The sequence below is a fragment of the Falco rusticolus genome, chromosome 3 (genome assembly GCF_015220075.1).
Source record: "Falco rusticolus isolate bFalRus1 chromosome 3, bFalRus1.pri, whole genome shotgun sequence".
Classification (NCBI taxonomy): domain Eukaryota; kingdom Metazoa; phylum Chordata; class Aves; order Falconiformes; family Falconidae; genus Falco; species Falco rusticolus.
The window spans coordinates 11,278,904-11,296,904 of NC_051189.1; the positions used below are offsets into that span (position 1 = coordinate 11,278,904).

Sequence of the window (18,001 nt, forward strand, 5' to 3'; positions counted from 1 at the left end):
GAAAGAAAGATACATCATTGCAATTTAAAATTAGTTTTATGGCAATAAAATAACGTGCTTTTTTTCTTTTTAAATACAGAGCCGAATCAAAATATAACCAAACCTAAACTTCCAAACTCCTTAAAGCAAGAGATCAGACAAATATGTCAAATATGTTTAATTTTTTTCAAAATAACTGATGGCAAAATAAAATATTTACATCACGTCATACTGTGTAAACATGTAACGTCACTGTACAAAAAAATATACATGCAAAATAAAGCAAAAATTTAACTAAAACAATAAAGGAAAATAATACACAAACATAATGATATGAGGTTGGTACGAATACACATCCAGTTCCAAAGTCAGTTGTTTTCTTTTAAAAAGTTTCTGTACAACTTTACAAAAAAGCCAAAACCCAAAAAAGGAATAAATAGAATACAGTGGAAGCCGCAAAGCTCTAAACTAACCCAAGCTAGGTTATGGCTTAAGACCCATATATCTAACTACCGTGGGATGTCAGCTTGGTTTCTTTTAAACATGGCATTTCACACAAACATAGATGACAACACACCCTTATGAACTCACTGATGCACAGAAACCCATCTCTGTCTCTTTAAATAGCTCACGTTAATATTACTTCAACCTTAAAAACAGTTACTAAGACAATTACATTACGTGTCAGATTCTCGTCCTCTGACCACTACTTTCTGAATGTATTCTTCACCAAAGAGCACAAAATTCATTTGTTCGTTTCACAGAAAGAAGTAAACACAGATTTGAAAATTCTAAAAGGTAAGTAAGCGTTGAGACTGATTTTGGGAAAGTCAGACTTTGGCATTTTGAATATAATAATACATTTTTTAAAGTGTCACCCTACTTGTTAACCAGTTTGAGATCTGGGATACGAATCTCTCTCTCTCTCTCTCTCTCTCAAACAATCCTTAAAACTGACTAGTCGACTAGATTCTATGCTAACCTTCATCTTAAACTAATAATGACAGTGTGGCACAACACACCCACCCCTGCCCCCCCAGAAACCCCAAACACACAAACAAAACCATAAAGCTCGCCATACTAAGTATGTGCTTTTTCTATATATTTATTACAGTTACAACAGAGGTCCTCATAAATAGTTGCATAAAATGTTAAAGCCACAACATTGCACATGATATGAAAGAAAACAAAATCCCAAATGAGTGCATTTACAGTATTTCATCCTGCTGTATACTGCTTGACAATCGGGCCAGCAAGCTGGGCACCAACCCGAAGTCCTTTTCTAAGGGGCCAGTGAGTACTGACCCAAACTGAAGACCCGCACAGTGGCATACCACCATTTAGGAAGGAGGGGGGGAGGGGAAGGATAAGGGGAGGGGGGAAAAAAAATTACAGACCGAAGGCAGGTAACAGTCTATATACAAGTAAGGCCTACATTTTATCAGAGCAAAACAATTCATTCTATTTGTATGCAAAAACTTTGAGGTTGGATGCACTTAAAAGCAGAGTCTGATCTCAGTGCACTGCTACGTGAGATACATACAGGCGAGGCAACTGGAAAGCTCTAGGACCAAGTGAAAATCGGATGTTATAAATGGAGACCGTACCAACGGGCAGCCATTTTGGTGAGTCTTCTCCAGGCATAATTTCGTTTTTGTTTAACACCAGTGCTTTGAACATAGGCATTTCTTCCTTGAATAAATCTTGAAAACGGTAGTTAAGTTCACTTGCAAAATTCAACTCTTGGTTTATTAAAAAAACTATTTTTTTTTTTTTTTTTTTGCAGAAACCTGAATAAAATACTGTTACTGTATCGCTCGTGACTGCTTTTTTGCAGAGTACAGTGCTATCATCCTCCACCCCAGTGAAGTCTGCATCGCCAGTCCCCCGCGCCACCCTGCGCGGGTCCCCCTGGAATGCGTTTGCACACGAACATTCGCTAGCAGCTGGTTGGCTCGGGGTTCACTTTCCTCAAAATTCAAGTCAACAGCTGATCGCCAGGAGTTTATCTCCAGTCTGATCGATTGGCAGGAGGAGTCTATCTCCAGTCTGATTGATTGGCAGGTGAAAGAGAATGAGAGAGAACTTCAAGCAAGGTCAAACTCTTGGCAAGAGCCTGCTCTGTAAGAAGTTTTTAATGCTACGGATGGGTCGAACATCATTCTGGTGTTTTCGCCGCTCAATGAATGAAGTCAGTCTGGATATGTCAATGCTGTCAGCACTTTTGCTATTCCCCAGCTGCAGCCATTGCTCCTGGAGGGCCAGTGCAGCCGAGGGACGCTTAGCTGGGTCGTCCTGAAGTAGGAAGCATACAAAATCTTTGGCCTTCTGGCTAACTCCTTTGAAGTAGTCATCTGGGAAACTAAAGTCTAAGCGGCAAATATTCAGGCAAGTTTCCTCTACACTTTCATCCAGGAAAGGAGAGACGCCACTAAGAAGGACATAAGTGAGCACTCCAATGCTCCAAACATCTGAAGTGAGGGAAACAGGATTTCCGAGTATAATTTCAGGAGCTGCAAACTCTGGGTTTCCAAGTAACTGATGGATATAATATGTGGTATTGAGCTGGACTGCGTCTCCAAAGTCAGCCAGTTTTATTGTTGGCTTAGTGGAACTCTGGTCCACCAAAATATTTTCAGGCTAGAAAACATAAAAGCAAAAGTTAAAATTTCTTTTGTCAAGTCAGTCTAACATACACTTAATGCTCCAACATTAGCATTTCCCAGCCAGTGCCTGCCAGCTCAGGAACATAACCAGCTGCAAGCCACAGGGGTTACTGCTGAAGGCTGGCTCTGCAAAGGTCCTAGGCAGTTCTACCAAGGTTTCCCCCAGACCAACTGGCAGGCAGTTTTTTGCCAACTGCAGTATGCAATGACTGTATTTTAGCTGCCAGCGCTGTAATTTGCGTAGGAACTACAGTTCTGTCAGATAATACCGCAGAGGCTCACAACTGCAGCTCTGCAAAGTTTCAGAGGAACCTGTGTTTGGGAACTTACACTGAAAGAACAACTACAAACAGAGTGTGAATAAAGCGACTGCTGTATTTGCTTTATGACAGACCGGAAGACCCTGTCAGAATTTTCACGATGCTTTCAACAGAATTCAGCTTTACTTGGTGAACCTTTAACGTATGGCAGCTGTGCACTGTTATGAGACTATGGTAGCAGAAGATCCTGTTGTATGCATGTGGCTTCAAGAGAATTGCCCCGCTATTGTTGAGCTGAAAGTGGAATTACATTTATGGTTTTATTTTGCTAAGATCACAGCTACAGCAGCAGTAGCTCCAGAAATAAGAGTGACTTATGTACAACTAGTTTTTCATTAGCTCACCTGTATGTACCCCGAGACTGGAAAAAGTACTGATAAAACTCCACATAGCAGTAGAAAAACTTAAATTTTGGGTCTCCACAATATGCAGACCAGACTGGTTCTGCTTGGAAAACACGAGTATGTGGAGGGAAGATGCAGGCTCTTTTTGCTTTCTCTCACCACTAACCCCTTCTGCCTAAAGAGACTTTGCCTACAAAGATGACTTGTCAATGCTAAAATTCCTTATTATTCATGTACAGGTGGAAAAAAAGGTGTAAAGAATAAGTTCTTAATATTCAGATTAAGACCTTCTTATATAGTTTTTCCTACAAGAACACATCAAATTCTTGTGGCTCAAGTAAAATTCAAAGGGTAAAGCAGAGGCTCAAAGAAGTACCATTCACATAGTTATTACAGCCTTCAAAATGCGAAGATGAGAAAGAGATTGGCAGGAAGAGAGGAAAAGCAGTGTCTTTCACAAGAAACTACGCTTCTTAAGAAGTGGATTTCTGCTGCAAGTTTCTCAGAAATTAAATAAATAAACAAATAAATCAACGAAAATCAAACAAAACTCTTCCTGTCAGCAATTATTTCCAGCACAAAGGACCACACAGGGCCAGCAAGCTTTATGGAAAAAGCACAGGGAATTCAAAGTTTCTGCTTTGCTGGCTATGAGTGATCTAAACCAGGGGTCCTCAAACGTTTTAACCAGGGGGCCGGCGCGCGGATGCAGTGGCAGGCAGTCATCTGCGGCCGCTTGGTTCCCCCCCCCAGCCCCCGGCAGGGGGGGACACGGGGGGGGGTCTGTAAATACCGGGGAGCGGACTGAGGACCCTGGGGGGCCTTATCTGGCCCGCGGGCTGTAGTTTGAGGACTCCTGATCTAAAGCATTTGAGGATGGAGCCCCAACCATACCCTTCATACAGTCTCAAAGCACTTCACAGTTCTGTGTTCCCAGCTGCAAGTTTCCTAGAAGATGGAGGTGTTTATGCCTGGAATGGCTCACACCGCCAGGAATCCCATTCGCTGCTCACCTTTAGGTCCAAATGTGCTATTCTGCAGTTGTGAAGATACTGCACAGCTTCCAGAATCTCTCCCAGGTAGAGTCTGATCTTCCCTTCCGTGAGGTTTCCCCATCGCACGACATAGTCTAGAAGGCGACCCTGGTCAGCCCTATTGGAATTACAAAGGTTATATTTTGGATTAATTCACATCTCTGAACTGAAAGAAAACCCTAACAGGCCATAAACTACAGGAATAACTGTAGCCTTCAGCACCTAGAAGACAGAGGAACAGGGTACGAAAGAGGAGACTCGCTATCAAGCTACCTGATCACAATTCCTGATTCACTTGTGAAACCATTTGATATAAAATAATTCCTGAACCTTCAGACTAAGACAATCACCCATATATCGGTTTAATATCCTAAGTTGTTTCCTTCTGATTATTACCTTCAACATTTTAGTAACAGCACTAGATAACTGCATTATTTTACTTAGGTGTTTTAAAAGTTCCATGAAATCTTAAAGTTCCTTATTCATAAACCACTATAAATGCCCCAGAAAGCCAGCTGCAGAGAGAGCACTTTACAGGTAATGGTAGAGTCTACACACATTTCTAACACTAGTATGTAGTTGGTGGAGGTCTCAAAGGTATCGAGAAGGCCAATGAGCTGGGGATGCTGGAGATTCTGCATGACTCCAAGTTCATGGGTAACCTGGTCTCGCTTCATCAACTTCTTATTCACAAACTTAGTGGCTACTGCTCGCTTGGTTCCCTTCTGGTCACACTTCTTAACGACAGAAAATCTGCCCCTGGAATACAATATTGAAAGGAAAGAATTAACGGAGAGATACACTAAGGACTGACTTTTACCTTGAAAGGTATCATGGGAGAGATCCAATTTTAAATCTTTAATAAGCCACCCTTGCGGAGCAGTTTCTGGACGTAAACGAGAATTTTCAGTGCATGCATCTTCTATTCTGTATAAATTATCATCTCCTAACAGAAATCTGCATTTGTGGAGAACTCAGCTTGGAGCGGTATCCCGCTTTCAAAGGTCGTCATTAAGCTGGACCACCATATGTTAGTCATCTTGCCCAATTTCATACTTTTTCTGTCTGTAATTTTCATACCCTAATAAAAAGGTTTAGGAGAGCTTCACTACAGAAGCAGCATCAGTCACTAAGGCATGCTTAATAAAAAAATACAAGCCCTTAACCTATGACGCCACTTCAGCCTAAATACATTCTGTTTATGCAGTGCCATCTAGTGCTGGTAAATTTTTTGCTTCCTCAGTTCTGTTTAATCCAATTTCATTCTAGCCTTTTAGGTCCACGTAAGTATTTTTCAAAGTGAATTTCATTTTTTGAGACAGAAATTAATATTTTGAAATAAGACAGCTTTGGAGATCAGAATACAGAACACACCTGCCAAGCTCAGCCACTTCACTGTAGAGGGAATCAAAGTTGTCTTTCCAGATCACCATGATCCCATCACTTCCAGGACCTACAAAAAAGACAGTGTAGCCAAAATTTAATATACTCAGATCCTCTGCACAACTAAATTGTTGTCATTACAACCAATGTATTGTTTCAGATGTTTGCAGAAGGCAACATATTTGGACTTCATATTTAGCTTGGGAATACAATTTGCTTCAGTTAGACAGGCCCCAATCATCTTTCTTTGGAAGCTGAGTTTGTCCATATTGAAAAGCAACACATGGCCTCATATTTTCCATTCTCTTGCAGCTCGGAAAGAAAATTACTTCTGTAATCAACTACTTCATTGACGGTTTACAAAGACTACTACAGCAATAGGAGGCAAAGAGTATTCTTTGCTCGTTGTACAAGATAATGCACAAGAATTGATTACAACAAAATGTCAAGTCCATCAAGTCTGAAGGACTGAAAAGGACTCATAGTAGTTTGATGCTGAAACCTTATTTTGTGCTACAGCCTTCGAGTTTTCACCTTGCTCTTACAGACTGGGGAAATGAAGGGTAGGATGGTCCCAGAAAAACTGGGGCCAGAACTTCTTTGTAAAAGTATTGGTAGAGCTTAGTAGAAGGGCTAGCAAAATTCAAGTGCCTGTCTTTTGGAGTCCAGTTGCAGAGTAACCAAGACATACCAAATTCTGGTTTAGTTTTGAGTGAAAAGTGTAACACTTGCTTTTGGACAAGGTCAGTAAGACCAAGGACTGCGGCTGAAAGACAGTAGTTCAGTCTACAGGAACTCTGTGGCTCTGATTCTGGTCAAATTACAGTTTGGGGCTTCTGTACTGCTGTAGGAAGGAGACTTGTTAACACTGGTTCCTTAAAGCGCACAGTTTCACACTGATTCTGGTCCATCAAGAGCTTTTTAATCCCCTGGCTAGAAAGCTTCCTTGGCTGAGATACTATCAGTGGAATCACCCCGTCCTGTTAATCCCCATATAACACACGGTGGCAGCAAGACAAACTGGATTACACACCGAAGCAGCCTGGCCAATGCAGCAGAACAAATTCTATAGTTCAATTGTGATGGAAACCCTCTGTACATGAATGAGTAAGCTTGCCAAGTTGAAGGAAACAGCAAAAAGAATAGGTATCTTACATTATGTCCCATTATCAACAATACATCTGCCACTGGGGGGGTGGGGGAACTGATCAGACAACGTAACAGCTACTTGAAAAAAAAGCTCTACTTGTTCTTTACACCAATGGTTCCTGACAACATTTTATTTTCTGCCTCTTTATATATAAGCCCAATCCTAGGGCTTAACTACTGAGTGTCTAGTTCAGTGAGCAGGACGTGTCAGCAATAATTACTGCCTCAGTATGTTGGCCAAAAGGCACGTACTACGGTTGCCAACAGGCAGAGCTCAAAGTGGCAGCACTGATAATAAACCCCCAAAAATTTCAGATGAGGTTTTACAAGGGACACACCTTTCACAGTCTGGTTTCAAGATTCCAGGAAAATGGCAAAGTTTTTGGAATAAAAAGGAAGAAATAATGTATTTTGGAGAGGTTCGGGACAACTGTACAAGTCCCCATATCAGCTGGGACAGACGTACAAAGGCAGAATTGCCACACTTCATATCTTGTTTTCTTTTATATAAGAATCAATTTGAGACACAGGCACTCCACCTAAAATCTATTAATTAATTCTCACCAATGGATAACTATATGGGCCTCTCAATAGATTAAAGGACCCCGATAGCATCAATTGTTATAAACTGCATCTGAGAAAGCCTGCTATCCTGCTGTTTCCCTGTGTTTTCCCTGAAATGGAGGATCCTGAACACTTAAGAATAACTGAATGTACAAACATACACTGAAACTTATTACTATGCCACCAAACACATCAAGTAACATTTTTTTTTCCTTTGCTGTCTGCCTCCAAAACACAGACATTTTTAATCTCTGCAGGTTTCCTTTTTGTCCTCTCACAAACATTCAGGTTGCCTCACTTCAGGTACTGAAATAATGTAATTTAAATGTAGATCCATGATGCAAGGACAAGAAAAAGTTGTATGTTCTCCTAAACACTGTGGCTTTACGTTTCAAGCAAAGGAGCTATGAAAATACAGAACAATGCTACTCTTTCCTTAGCGTTTCTTTCTGTTAGTATAGTAACGTTCCCTGAAACTAGAGTAAGTACGATGATAAAATATGATTTTATCATAGTACTTTTGAACAAGTGTTGACAGACAAGGTAAACACACACTGACAGTACCGTGTAGGCATCTTGTCTGTATGAACCTCTAATTAGTTACATTCTAGAAGTGCATCTAATCTTGCTGAAACAAGTAATATATCACAGGTGAAAAGGTTTGTTGTAATACCCCTTTAACAGAGGGATGCCCAAAAGCCAGGGTTTTCTTCTTCCTGTACTACAGGTACCAGACACTTTGGATGTAATAATTAAAAAAAAAACAAAACAGCAAAGAGACAGGCCTACCTAAAACTCGTAGACTGGCAGAAGATGAAACCAAACCCATATCGTTTGCAGCTATACATGTATAAATACCATCGTCTTCTGCAGTGACGCCAATGATTTTCAGTGAAGCCTCTCCTAAGTCACTGGGAAACACAATGGCATCCGTTAACTTGGTATTCATTTTACAGACCTTAAGCTATGGAAATCAGACAGTTAGATTGACACTGTTAATATTTCTTATTCTACAGCCCCTGTCTCTCTCTGGACAAACATTACTAACCCTGTCCCTGCCATTTCAGAAGCGTCTACCAGAATTTGAGCATTCTGTGTCCATCAAGTATCTTGGAATGCCCTAGATTATTAGAAAAAAATCCTCACTGACACTCTGCCTCAGCATGTCCCAGGCTCCATTGTGTTAAAAAAAAAAATAATATCAAAGGCTTCCCCTGTTTCTTCGTGCTTTCTCTACTTCCTTCAAATTATAAGTCATCATATCGAGACAGCCATCCATCATTGCTCTTTCTGCAAGGTTAGTTTTCCTCCTTGACTCCCAGCGTACAGAAGCTGATCTAACATTTGTACTTTAGAGCATTCATTCCTTGTAAGAGAGGGATCCCCCTGCTACAAAAAGGTGCACCTCACACCACAGCTTTGGAGACCTCAGAATCTGGAAGAACAAGGATGGGAGGAAACCGGAAAGGACTTAAGTTTTCTCTCTGTTTCAGGGCAGAGACAGCAATAAGTTAGGTACGGCCACAGGAGAAAGATTCTGCAGACTCTTCCTTAATCTTTTTCACTGCTCAGCCACCCCTTTTGTTTAACGGTTTGTCTTTAAATCTCTCCTTAAATCTTCTTCCGTTCAATTCACTTCTAGTCTTTTTTTAACCATCTGTCATGGACACGAACAGCAGATAATTTTCTTTGTAAAAGTCTCTTACAAATGTGAATACTTGGCAAGTCCTCCCTACACTTTTCACCTCTAGGCTTAAAACAACCTTAACATTGTGTTATTCTTTCACAATAAGGCATATTTTCAAGATTTTCTATCATTCTTACTGTTTTCCTTTGGATTCATGCCAGTAAATGCAAGCCATTTGACTGAATGAACCAATAACTATTTGCCATAGTCTTCACCACACAATTTCAAGGGAAGAAAAAAAAAAAAATAAAAATCAGGAATATTGGAAGATGACCCCCCACCCCATCTTAAAGAACATTTCATGACTATTATTTCTAAAAAAAAAAAAAAGAAAAAAAAAAAAGAAAATGTCTTATGACATTAAGAAACATGACTTACTGACTCTAATTCCGTAACAGTAATGACTCACAGTGAATTCAGCCTAGTGAATCTACCTCTTACTCATCTCACAAGAGTGCTGGATGCACTAGCAAAACTGCTACAATGCCTCTGTCTCCCCATAAAAAAAAAATAAAATATACCCATTGAAAAGGAAAAAGTAGCAGCAGCAGGAAGTAAAAAGGAACAGTATAACCTGCCATCAATCAAGTTTGCAGGTAAGTTGGGCTATACCGTACAACCTCTAAGATGACGACACACTCTTCTACCTAGTAATGAGAAAGTCTTCACAAAAAATCTCATCATTCTGAATTGAGAGCATAATTCATAAAGGTGACACACTGAAGTTACTCATTAAGCAACATTTTCTGTATATAAAAGAACGCTCTTTCAGAAGAATACCCTCTTTTCCACCATGCAGTTTCACATTCCAAAATACAGCAGTTGTTCTTATTAATCAGGTGTTTTGAGTTACCAGGTAGCCTGTTAAGTTCTATCACAGCAAAGCTAAAATCAGACAAAAACGTTAATTGCTGTGCTTCAACAGTGAAGACAGTGACATTGCCATGTCAGTAGGAACCAGAGGCTTTTCTTTGCGAAATGCTGTAGCGTCACCTGAAAGCAGTAATTTTCCTAAAAAACGATGGTATGCTGCTAGTGGAAACAAGGGATTGGCAGGATGGCATGTCACAACATTGGCAAGCCACAACATACTGTTCTGGTTCAATCACTCGGTCAGTGTGACAGAACCACAATGGCTTCTGCAACAGTTAATCAGAAATACGAGCTGAATTTTCTTGTTTGTAAAAAAAACCTGAATATAACACTGGAGTACCCCAGCAATACGGAGAAGTTACACAACATTTCCAGAAAAATCTCAGCCGTGAAGTATTTCTGTCAAAGGGCAACCCTATTTTTATGCCTCAAAGCCAAAAGCTATCTTGCACCAAAGGTGCAAATAGAATGTAACAGTTTCAGCAGTTCCTGTTGAACACTACACAAATCACCGTACCTGTACGAAATGCTGTGATGACCGTCATTGCTCAGTGTGTTATGATCAGGACCTTTCCAAGTAACCGAAGCCTTGGGGCGACCACAGACTTTACACCTAAGCACGATGGTCTCTCCTGTCTCACATGTTACCTCACTCAATGGTATTATAAACTCTGGGGGAACTGGAAAAAGGAAGTTAATGGCATTAGGTCAATTGAAATCAATAAATTTGCTTTTCTATTCCTTGCATTCTCTTTTTTTATCAGGCAAAGTAGTAGAGTACTTTAAATTTCCAAGATGTCTCTATCCCTCTACCCTTGGAGCACATCCATGGTCATGCCACTTGCTGGGGCTCTGCAGAGCTAGTGAGTTTTTCTCCACATGAGCCTGGACACAACACTACTGCTACGCTATGGATAACCCTGAAACCTACCATGGGGAACTGAACGCCGTCTTTACGGGAAGCTGAGGAAACGCTGCAGTAAGAAGTATTTGACATGCTCAACTAGGCTATCTTTATATCCAGCTAAGTTTATAAAAGGGAACACAAAACACCTCAGTCATCCACTGAGGCACTGTAGTGGTTTCACTTTCACGCAGCTGAAACTCAAAAAGTTTGGTTGTGTATTAAGTTTGCCTCTGACCCCAGAGAACCACTATCTTTGTCCTGATCAGCCTCTGCACTGGAGAGGCCCTGCATGTTCCCTAGGGTGCAAGGTTAAAAATGAAGCAGCTCCAACTCCTGGCCTTGTTATTTTGCAAATTCAGCAAGGCCCAACTTCCATACAATCTCCATAGAGAACACTTCATATGGTCCTTGTGCTTTATGCTGTTTTGGGCTTGTTAACAGAAATGCATTCCCCGCATCTTGAAAAATAAATACGACATTTCATTAACTCTCTCCCTTATCCAAAAAAAGCCTATGTATATTTTGACAGAAAACACTCAGTTCCTAAAATGATTTGTATCAAGCAAATTCAAACAAAGTAAATAATATTTTAAACAAATTATATTTACTGCGACTTTTAAAAATTAAAGCAACTTACCATCATAAATGTAATTGGGGTTGAGAAGCTGGAAAGGAGAAATTAAAGAATTAATGTCCTGATAACCTTACAGTAACTTAAAGAATGATAGAAAACAAAGCACAGTGATGCGTCAAAGTTAGTGGTACCCACTAAGATCCAAGAAACATCTGAACACCAGAAATTCTGCACCATTCTATTCTTCCTGTAGTATCCTTACGCTGTATCACACTTGTGGGCTCAGAGATTATCTGTTCCTGTTTACAAATTTGGAAAACGCTGTCCATTGAAACTACTGTTGCCTGTAATTCCTTCATGTGAAATTCTGACAGAAGCTACTTTTAAAGAAATGCCAACACAACTTCTTTTGGAAACTACTACATCTTTGTAATACTTACCTTTACAGAAACCTTATTAGCAAGTCCTTCTCGGGATTTGCGGTAACCATTTTCTAGCTTGCCTTCCCTTTTGCCGTCTTTATCTTTTTTCTCAGATTTCTTCCTTAAACGGAGTGCTGTGTGCCAAGACGTTGACTTCCTGAATACAGAACATTAAAGTGATCATTTTTTTTTTTCAAGTCCAGGTTGTGTGCTATGCTCTCTAGTCGCAAACAGCATTGGAAAAGTATGTTACAATGTTATTTCATTGCATTAAAGTATACTGAATTAAAATACATGAAGTATTCATAAGAGATGCTGCCCTTGGTGAAAACCGTAAGCAAGCTAAGCTAGTAAGGTTAGTCCGTAGTACAGTATTTCTTGAAATCATTGCTCAAATGGTAAACTTTCTATATGAAAATACAAACTGTCAATCAAATTGAGCAACGATCAGTATGAAATCTGTATCAAATACAGCCTACAGAGGCTTTACATAAAAAGCTCTAGTGCTAAGAACTTTGATACAATTTCTCCCATTGCAGATCTGAGAGACCTTCCTAGTACAACGGGTGATTTTCAATAAGTTTGTGGCTCAAAATGGAGATCTACGAACTCTGAAATCTCGTTACGTTTGGAACAAACATTCCCTTACTGTTGCCCTAAACAATGGTGTCTAGCCTGGCAACTCATTCTATTAAATAAACCAGTAACTATCGCTGCTCTTAGAGCAGGTATTCCTTCATTGTCTATTCCCAGAAGATTGCACTACTATAGCTTTTTAATAAAGAATACGTGCTTCTGGGCTCTTTCTTACTAGCTTGTATTTTGAAATTTGCTAAGGGATCTTCCAAGTACTCGCTCAGCTTGATGTTTATTTACTTCTCAAAGATCCTATCAACTTTTGGCTTAAAAGGTTCAAAGCCTTGTCTAAATTGGAAGTTTTTCTTCTTTCTCCCCTTCTACACACGCCCAAGACACTCACTTGATGGTTCCATCAGGGTTGTCAATGATGACTGCACTGGTATGCCCCAAGACATAGCCGGGAATCCAGCCCTCGGCTGCAGGGCACTGATCAGTGGCGGCTCTGAACACCAAAAACATGTTCTGTTGGTTGCTGGCTAGAATCTGCACGACCTCTCCTTGGTAGACATTTATCTCATCCTCCTTCACTGCCGTGTAATCGTGTGTCACCAGCATGGTGGAGATATTGCTACTGCTGCTACTTTCACTCTGCAAGTGTCAATCGGAAGCAGAAAGAAGGGAGGAAAAGAAGAACCAAGTTTAAAATTCACAAAGATGAAAAGACAGGCTGCTCTTGGCCTGCTACATTACCTGCATAATCTACATAACTTACGCTGCAGTCAGAGAGCTACGATTTCTCTTTCAAAGCCACCCTGTGACTATGTCTTGTGCAAATTAGTTTGATCTTTGAATATCTTCACGTACAGCTGCTGCAGAAATTTATTCCCATTACTTGTACTCAAGATTACTTCCCTTAACTAAGAGTCAGTTTATACGTAGATCTCAACTGGTCTTCCTTTCGAGCTCAGACAATGAACCTTGCATTTCTATCAGGCAACAAAACTACAGCACAGCACATAGGACAGTTTTTCATGGTCTTATAGGGGCAGTTTCAAAATCATAATCATTACCTCAAACACTAGAAATTCCTACAACGAAAAATACATATAGTCTTCACTATTTGTCAGATCTCAGACACCAGCCTTCTGCACACAAAACATGACTGACTGTGGTTGAATCTGTATGATTAGGTTTATTACTTTAAGCGCACAGGATGAGGTAAATTACTGAAATAAGAAGTTATTCATTTCTTGAGCAAAACAGGCCCACTGAACTATCAGAATAAAGCAGGAAATCTCACTTCTAATTGATTAGTGATTATGATAGCTGAGTGTTACTAGGAGTTTATCGTACACTTTCAACCAGTATTCATTAATGTTGTTCGTTTCCCCACCAAGCATTTGCAGAAAGCTAATTATGGCTGATCAGGCGTCCATTAAAAGTCATACTACTTTTCAGAACAAAACCTCTTCTCCTGGCCATGAATCCACTGGAAATTATTATTTTTTCAAAGAAAGACTCATCTTGTCCATTTGCATGCATTTCTCATATGAGGTTTAATAAATCGAAGTGTGAAATCTATTATCAGACCATGCAACCTACTACCTGAAATAAGTTAAAGACTTCTTGAAACAAGTTGAAAACAAAGCGGATGGTTTATTAATGATGTGGCATGAGGCATGTATGTGTGTGTGCCTGCCTTTTGTTCTTACTTCAAACTGTTTGAAGTCACTACCAGGGAGGGCTCACTGTTGCTTAGTAGTAACTGAGCTGAAGGAGGAAATCAGTACCCAGCTGCAGCTGGAGACTACTATTGCTTACATAGCACAACCACATGTTAGCACCACGTATGTGCTAGCAGCGAGTGGGAAGTTCGGCACACAGGATTACAGCACTGCCACCTTTTTTCCTCAAAACTCAAATATTTCTCCCCTTAGTGTTGAGGAGATGCAGCAGGTGTCAGTGGAGAGCACGGGAGCCCTGAAACTCACGTTCTCTTCCAATCTGCTGACGGCCTCGAACAAGTCACTCCCGTTTCTCGGTGCCTGTGCTTCCCCAGTAGTGCTTTGGCTTAGAAACCGTGACATTTGGAAAGGAACAGTCTCGGATTACTCATTCATAGCATGTTCAGCACATCGATGCTTGGGTTTCCTGTGAGTTTGTACATTTTATTCTAGCTGGACTATTCTGTTCAGCTGGGTGATTCAAGCCCATTCTGTCTTTTTCCCCCTATTAGGACAATGAAGCAAATGCTACCACAGAGAAAGATCTCACTCTGGACTGTACCTCTACTAAAGGTTATTTAAGTCAATTCCAGATGCTGTTTTCTAGTGGAAGAGCTCATTTTGTCTGGCTTAGAGGACTGTCTGCATGGTCTTTTGTATTAGCAAGCCCTTTCCATGATTCAGGCAAATCAGGAATAGTAGAACCAAAAAAAGTCTCATTTTCAGTCATTGTTGACAACTTGCTACAGTCTTTTAGCTAGATGAAAAACGACTCTATTCAGAGAAAGCTGCTTTTTTTAACTCTTTCTGTTAGACTTACAGGGGGAGATGAAGGGAAGGCTGAAGCTGCAAAACCAACCTAAGTCCCAAACCTCGCCCCACACACGATTCCTGAACGTACTGTTTCTTAGCATGCAGCAGAATTTGTATAACTGCAGGACTGACCTTCCTGTAACATAACATTTATTTTTCAGTTTTAAGTCTTGAAGGATCATAGTAAACTCAATATTTCTTATTTTCAACAAGGACAGATAAATCTGTTAAATCTGTTAGACAAGTGTCTGGTAACTACAAAGTGACAAACGTTCTTGTGAATGAGTTTATATCAGAACTTATTCTCACCACAGAAAGATGGCCTTTTCTTTTGCCTTGCAAGGAGTAATTATTCTTGTACAGGTAATGTTTTTCTACTGCAAGTTCTGCTGGTCATCGCTGACCTCAATTATAGAATTAGAGGAGGATTTACAAACAAAATATGAAAAATTCCTCCCATATTGCTGAAATCCCAGCAAACCCAACTCCTTTTTCTTCTTCTTAAAAGTAACTTTTCCATAAGTAACCAATCTTAACCATATGCGCATACAAATTCACACAGAAATGGTTAAATCAAAATAAACCTTCACAGCCCATTTTCTCTAGTCTGTTGAATGTGGTGTGAAATCCTGCTAAAATATTGTCTAGAAATTAGGTTATAAATAAAGAATTATTACCTATCTCAATTACCAAACTAAAAGAAGCAGTTGTGAAGCAGAAGGCATGCATTCAGATACTATGTTTTATAGTAAGATAAAAACAAGCAATGGTGTCTTTGCTGAGATAGTGTCAAAATTCAAATGTTTTAAAAACTCAGTGCCATCCCGTTCCTCCCTCCCTCTTAATGGAACAACATCAGTTATTATTATGCAAGTCTTCTCTGCATATAAAAAGTACACCATCTTGATTCACATACTGTGCAGTAACTGTGAAATACTCAAATTACCTCAGATATATTATCATCACATTTTGCTAGACTGAAGATAAACACAAGACAGAGCTAAACCAAATGAAAAGCTGAAGGAAGACTGGGATAAAAATACGATACATGCAAAGCATAATTTTTCTTTCTGAAGCTATTATAAAAGTAAGTGTAAGAACTAAGAAGTCAAGAAAGCTCTGTGTGTTAAACAGTTCTATAAAGAAATGCATGCATTTAAAAAAGGTCCAGCGAGTTAGCTGATTTGCAACACTGGTATTGCATACTATTTGTGAGAAAGTAGAAAAACAAACATTTGTGAACACAACACTCAGTGAGAGAAAAATCAAATGTGAGTTTAAAAGGAAAGGCACTATAGCCTGCCTACCACACTCATGACAAGTGCCTTGAAATTTGTGCTTTTTATTTGCACATGCCCCTGTGATTGCTGTGTTGCATTTCCTGGTGGATGTTGTTACAGAGAATGTGGATTCTGTCCGAACAAACACACCAACTGCATACTAAAAGGTTGAATCTCCAGATGCCCTAAACCATTTCTTCTTACAAAGCAGAAAAGACAAGTGGAGCCGCTACTTGTTTTGGTTGTAGTAGGAGGATTATTTTAGCTAGGTAGGTTTTGTTGACTACTCTGAGTGGATTGCAGGAAGCTTCTTTGATCAGGCACAGCATTTACAAAGAGAATGTTGTACATCAACTAAGGCTGAAAGGAGAGGGGGGAAAAATAAATTAATAAAAAATAAAAATCAAGAAGCCCAGGGAATGTACTGTAGATGTCTCCACGAAGTTAAAACTCAACGGGACAATGGTGGTGGATTGGTGCGTGAAAGGGAAAAAAGCCCCAAGGCAATCTGCCAAAATCTCCAAGTCAGATTTAAGTGCTGGCCGCAATGCATACCCCAAGGTGCTCTGGCTGCCACGCTTCAGCATGTTAATTATGTGCCTTCAAATTAGACACAAAAAAAGCAAGAAGAGCAAGTTAGTAGAGTATCAGCCTAGTGATCTATGTTTTCAGCAGAGGCAGAAATTGCATCTAATGTTAGCAGTTGCTTTTGTGTCTGTATACATATCCATGTTCGTATGTATACATACACAGAAAAGTAGACAATCTTTTTTTTTTTTTTAATGTGCAGAAGATATTCGAACAGTTGATTATTTCAGAGAGGTACAGCACCGGAGAGCCAGAAGTTAGTACGGAGAGTGATGGTAACGCACAGAAAGGCAGCATGGTAAGGTTTTAGAAGAGCTCGCAGGACAGAGGTGCTCCGCTCTTACCCCATTACTCTGGGTGGAGTGAACTGATTGCTCGCTGGTCGAGGAGCATGTGCTCATGCGGTCTGTGTCCTTGCTGTGTGAAGAGTGGCGGTGGACCTGCCGCTGCAGGGAGTCATTATCCCCAGGGAAAGTGAAGGAGCCAGGGCGGCTGGCAGGGGATGCTGGGATGGAGCTCCAAAAGGAGCCCTTCTGCAGGGGGCTGCTGGGTGGAAAGGTTTCTTTGCCAAAAGGAGAAGGGAAAGTCGTGGAGAGAGGAGAGTTCATTGGTGAGATGGCTCCTGGCCTTGGCTTCCCAAGCGTCAGTGATCCTATGCTGTTTCTTGATCGACCATCCTCTGAGCTTCCACGTGAGTCTTTCTGGGCTCCATCAGCTGAGCCAGAAATGTTTCCTGCTGTCTTCCTGGGACTTTCAATCACTTTCATCTTGGGAATCTGCTCAGCTTCTCTCTGAGGACCGTCTGGTTCTGCATGGGGAGGGTGCCTGTCTGGCTGGCTCAGGCCAGTTTCTAAGGTGGTGTTGTAGTGTGGCAGGGAGAGATTGTGAATGGACATACCTGAAATCTTGTCTGCCTCTGCTTGGGCCGAGGCTGCAGAGGAGACCAGGACTGGGGAATGGTGTCTGACAGGCTGGGGGATCCGGGATGGCCGGCTACGGCTGGAGCTGGGGATGCCACTACAGCTGCTGGGGCCGCTGCTGTTACCACTGCTGCTCCCGCTGCCGCCTCCACCACTGCTGTGGTTCCTCTGGTACTCGATTGGGGACGTCAAGGC

General features: G+C 40.7%; 1 protein-coding gene across 3 annotated transcripts in view; it reads right to left on the reverse strand.

The window, feature by feature from the left end:
• Window positions 1-1,057: 1,057 nt before the first annotated feature.
• TRIO (trio Rho guanine nucleotide exchange factor) overlaps window positions 1,058-18,001 on the reverse strand; it is a 254,719-nt gene continuing 237,775 nt past the window's right edge. For 2 of the 3 annotated variants that reach the window (XM_037379280.1, XM_037379281.1), the window contains exons 48-57: window positions 17,231-18,000; window positions 12,882-13,129; window positions 11,921-12,059; window positions 11,544-11,571; window positions 10,517-10,679; window positions 8,229-8,350; window positions 5,718-5,796; window positions 4,902-5,102; window positions 4,323-4,461; window positions 1,058-2,619 (exon numbers count right to left, since the gene is read on the reverse strand). In XM_037379280.1, the coding sequence (XP_037235177.1) occupies window positions 2,077-2,619; window positions 4,323-4,461; window positions 4,902-5,102; window positions 5,718-5,796; window positions 8,229-8,350; window positions 10,517-10,679; window positions 11,544-11,571; window positions 11,921-12,059; window positions 12,882-13,129; window positions 17,231-18,000 (2,432 nt within the window). In that variant the 3' untranslated portion in view covers window positions 1,058-2,076. The remainder of the gene's footprint in view (window positions 2,620-4,322; window positions 4,462-4,901; window positions 5,103-5,717; window positions 5,797-8,228; window positions 8,351-10,516; window positions 10,680-11,543; window positions 11,572-11,920; window positions 12,060-12,881; window positions 13,130-17,230; window position 18,001) is intronic. The other variant, XM_037379282.1, reaches the window with a different exon arrangement.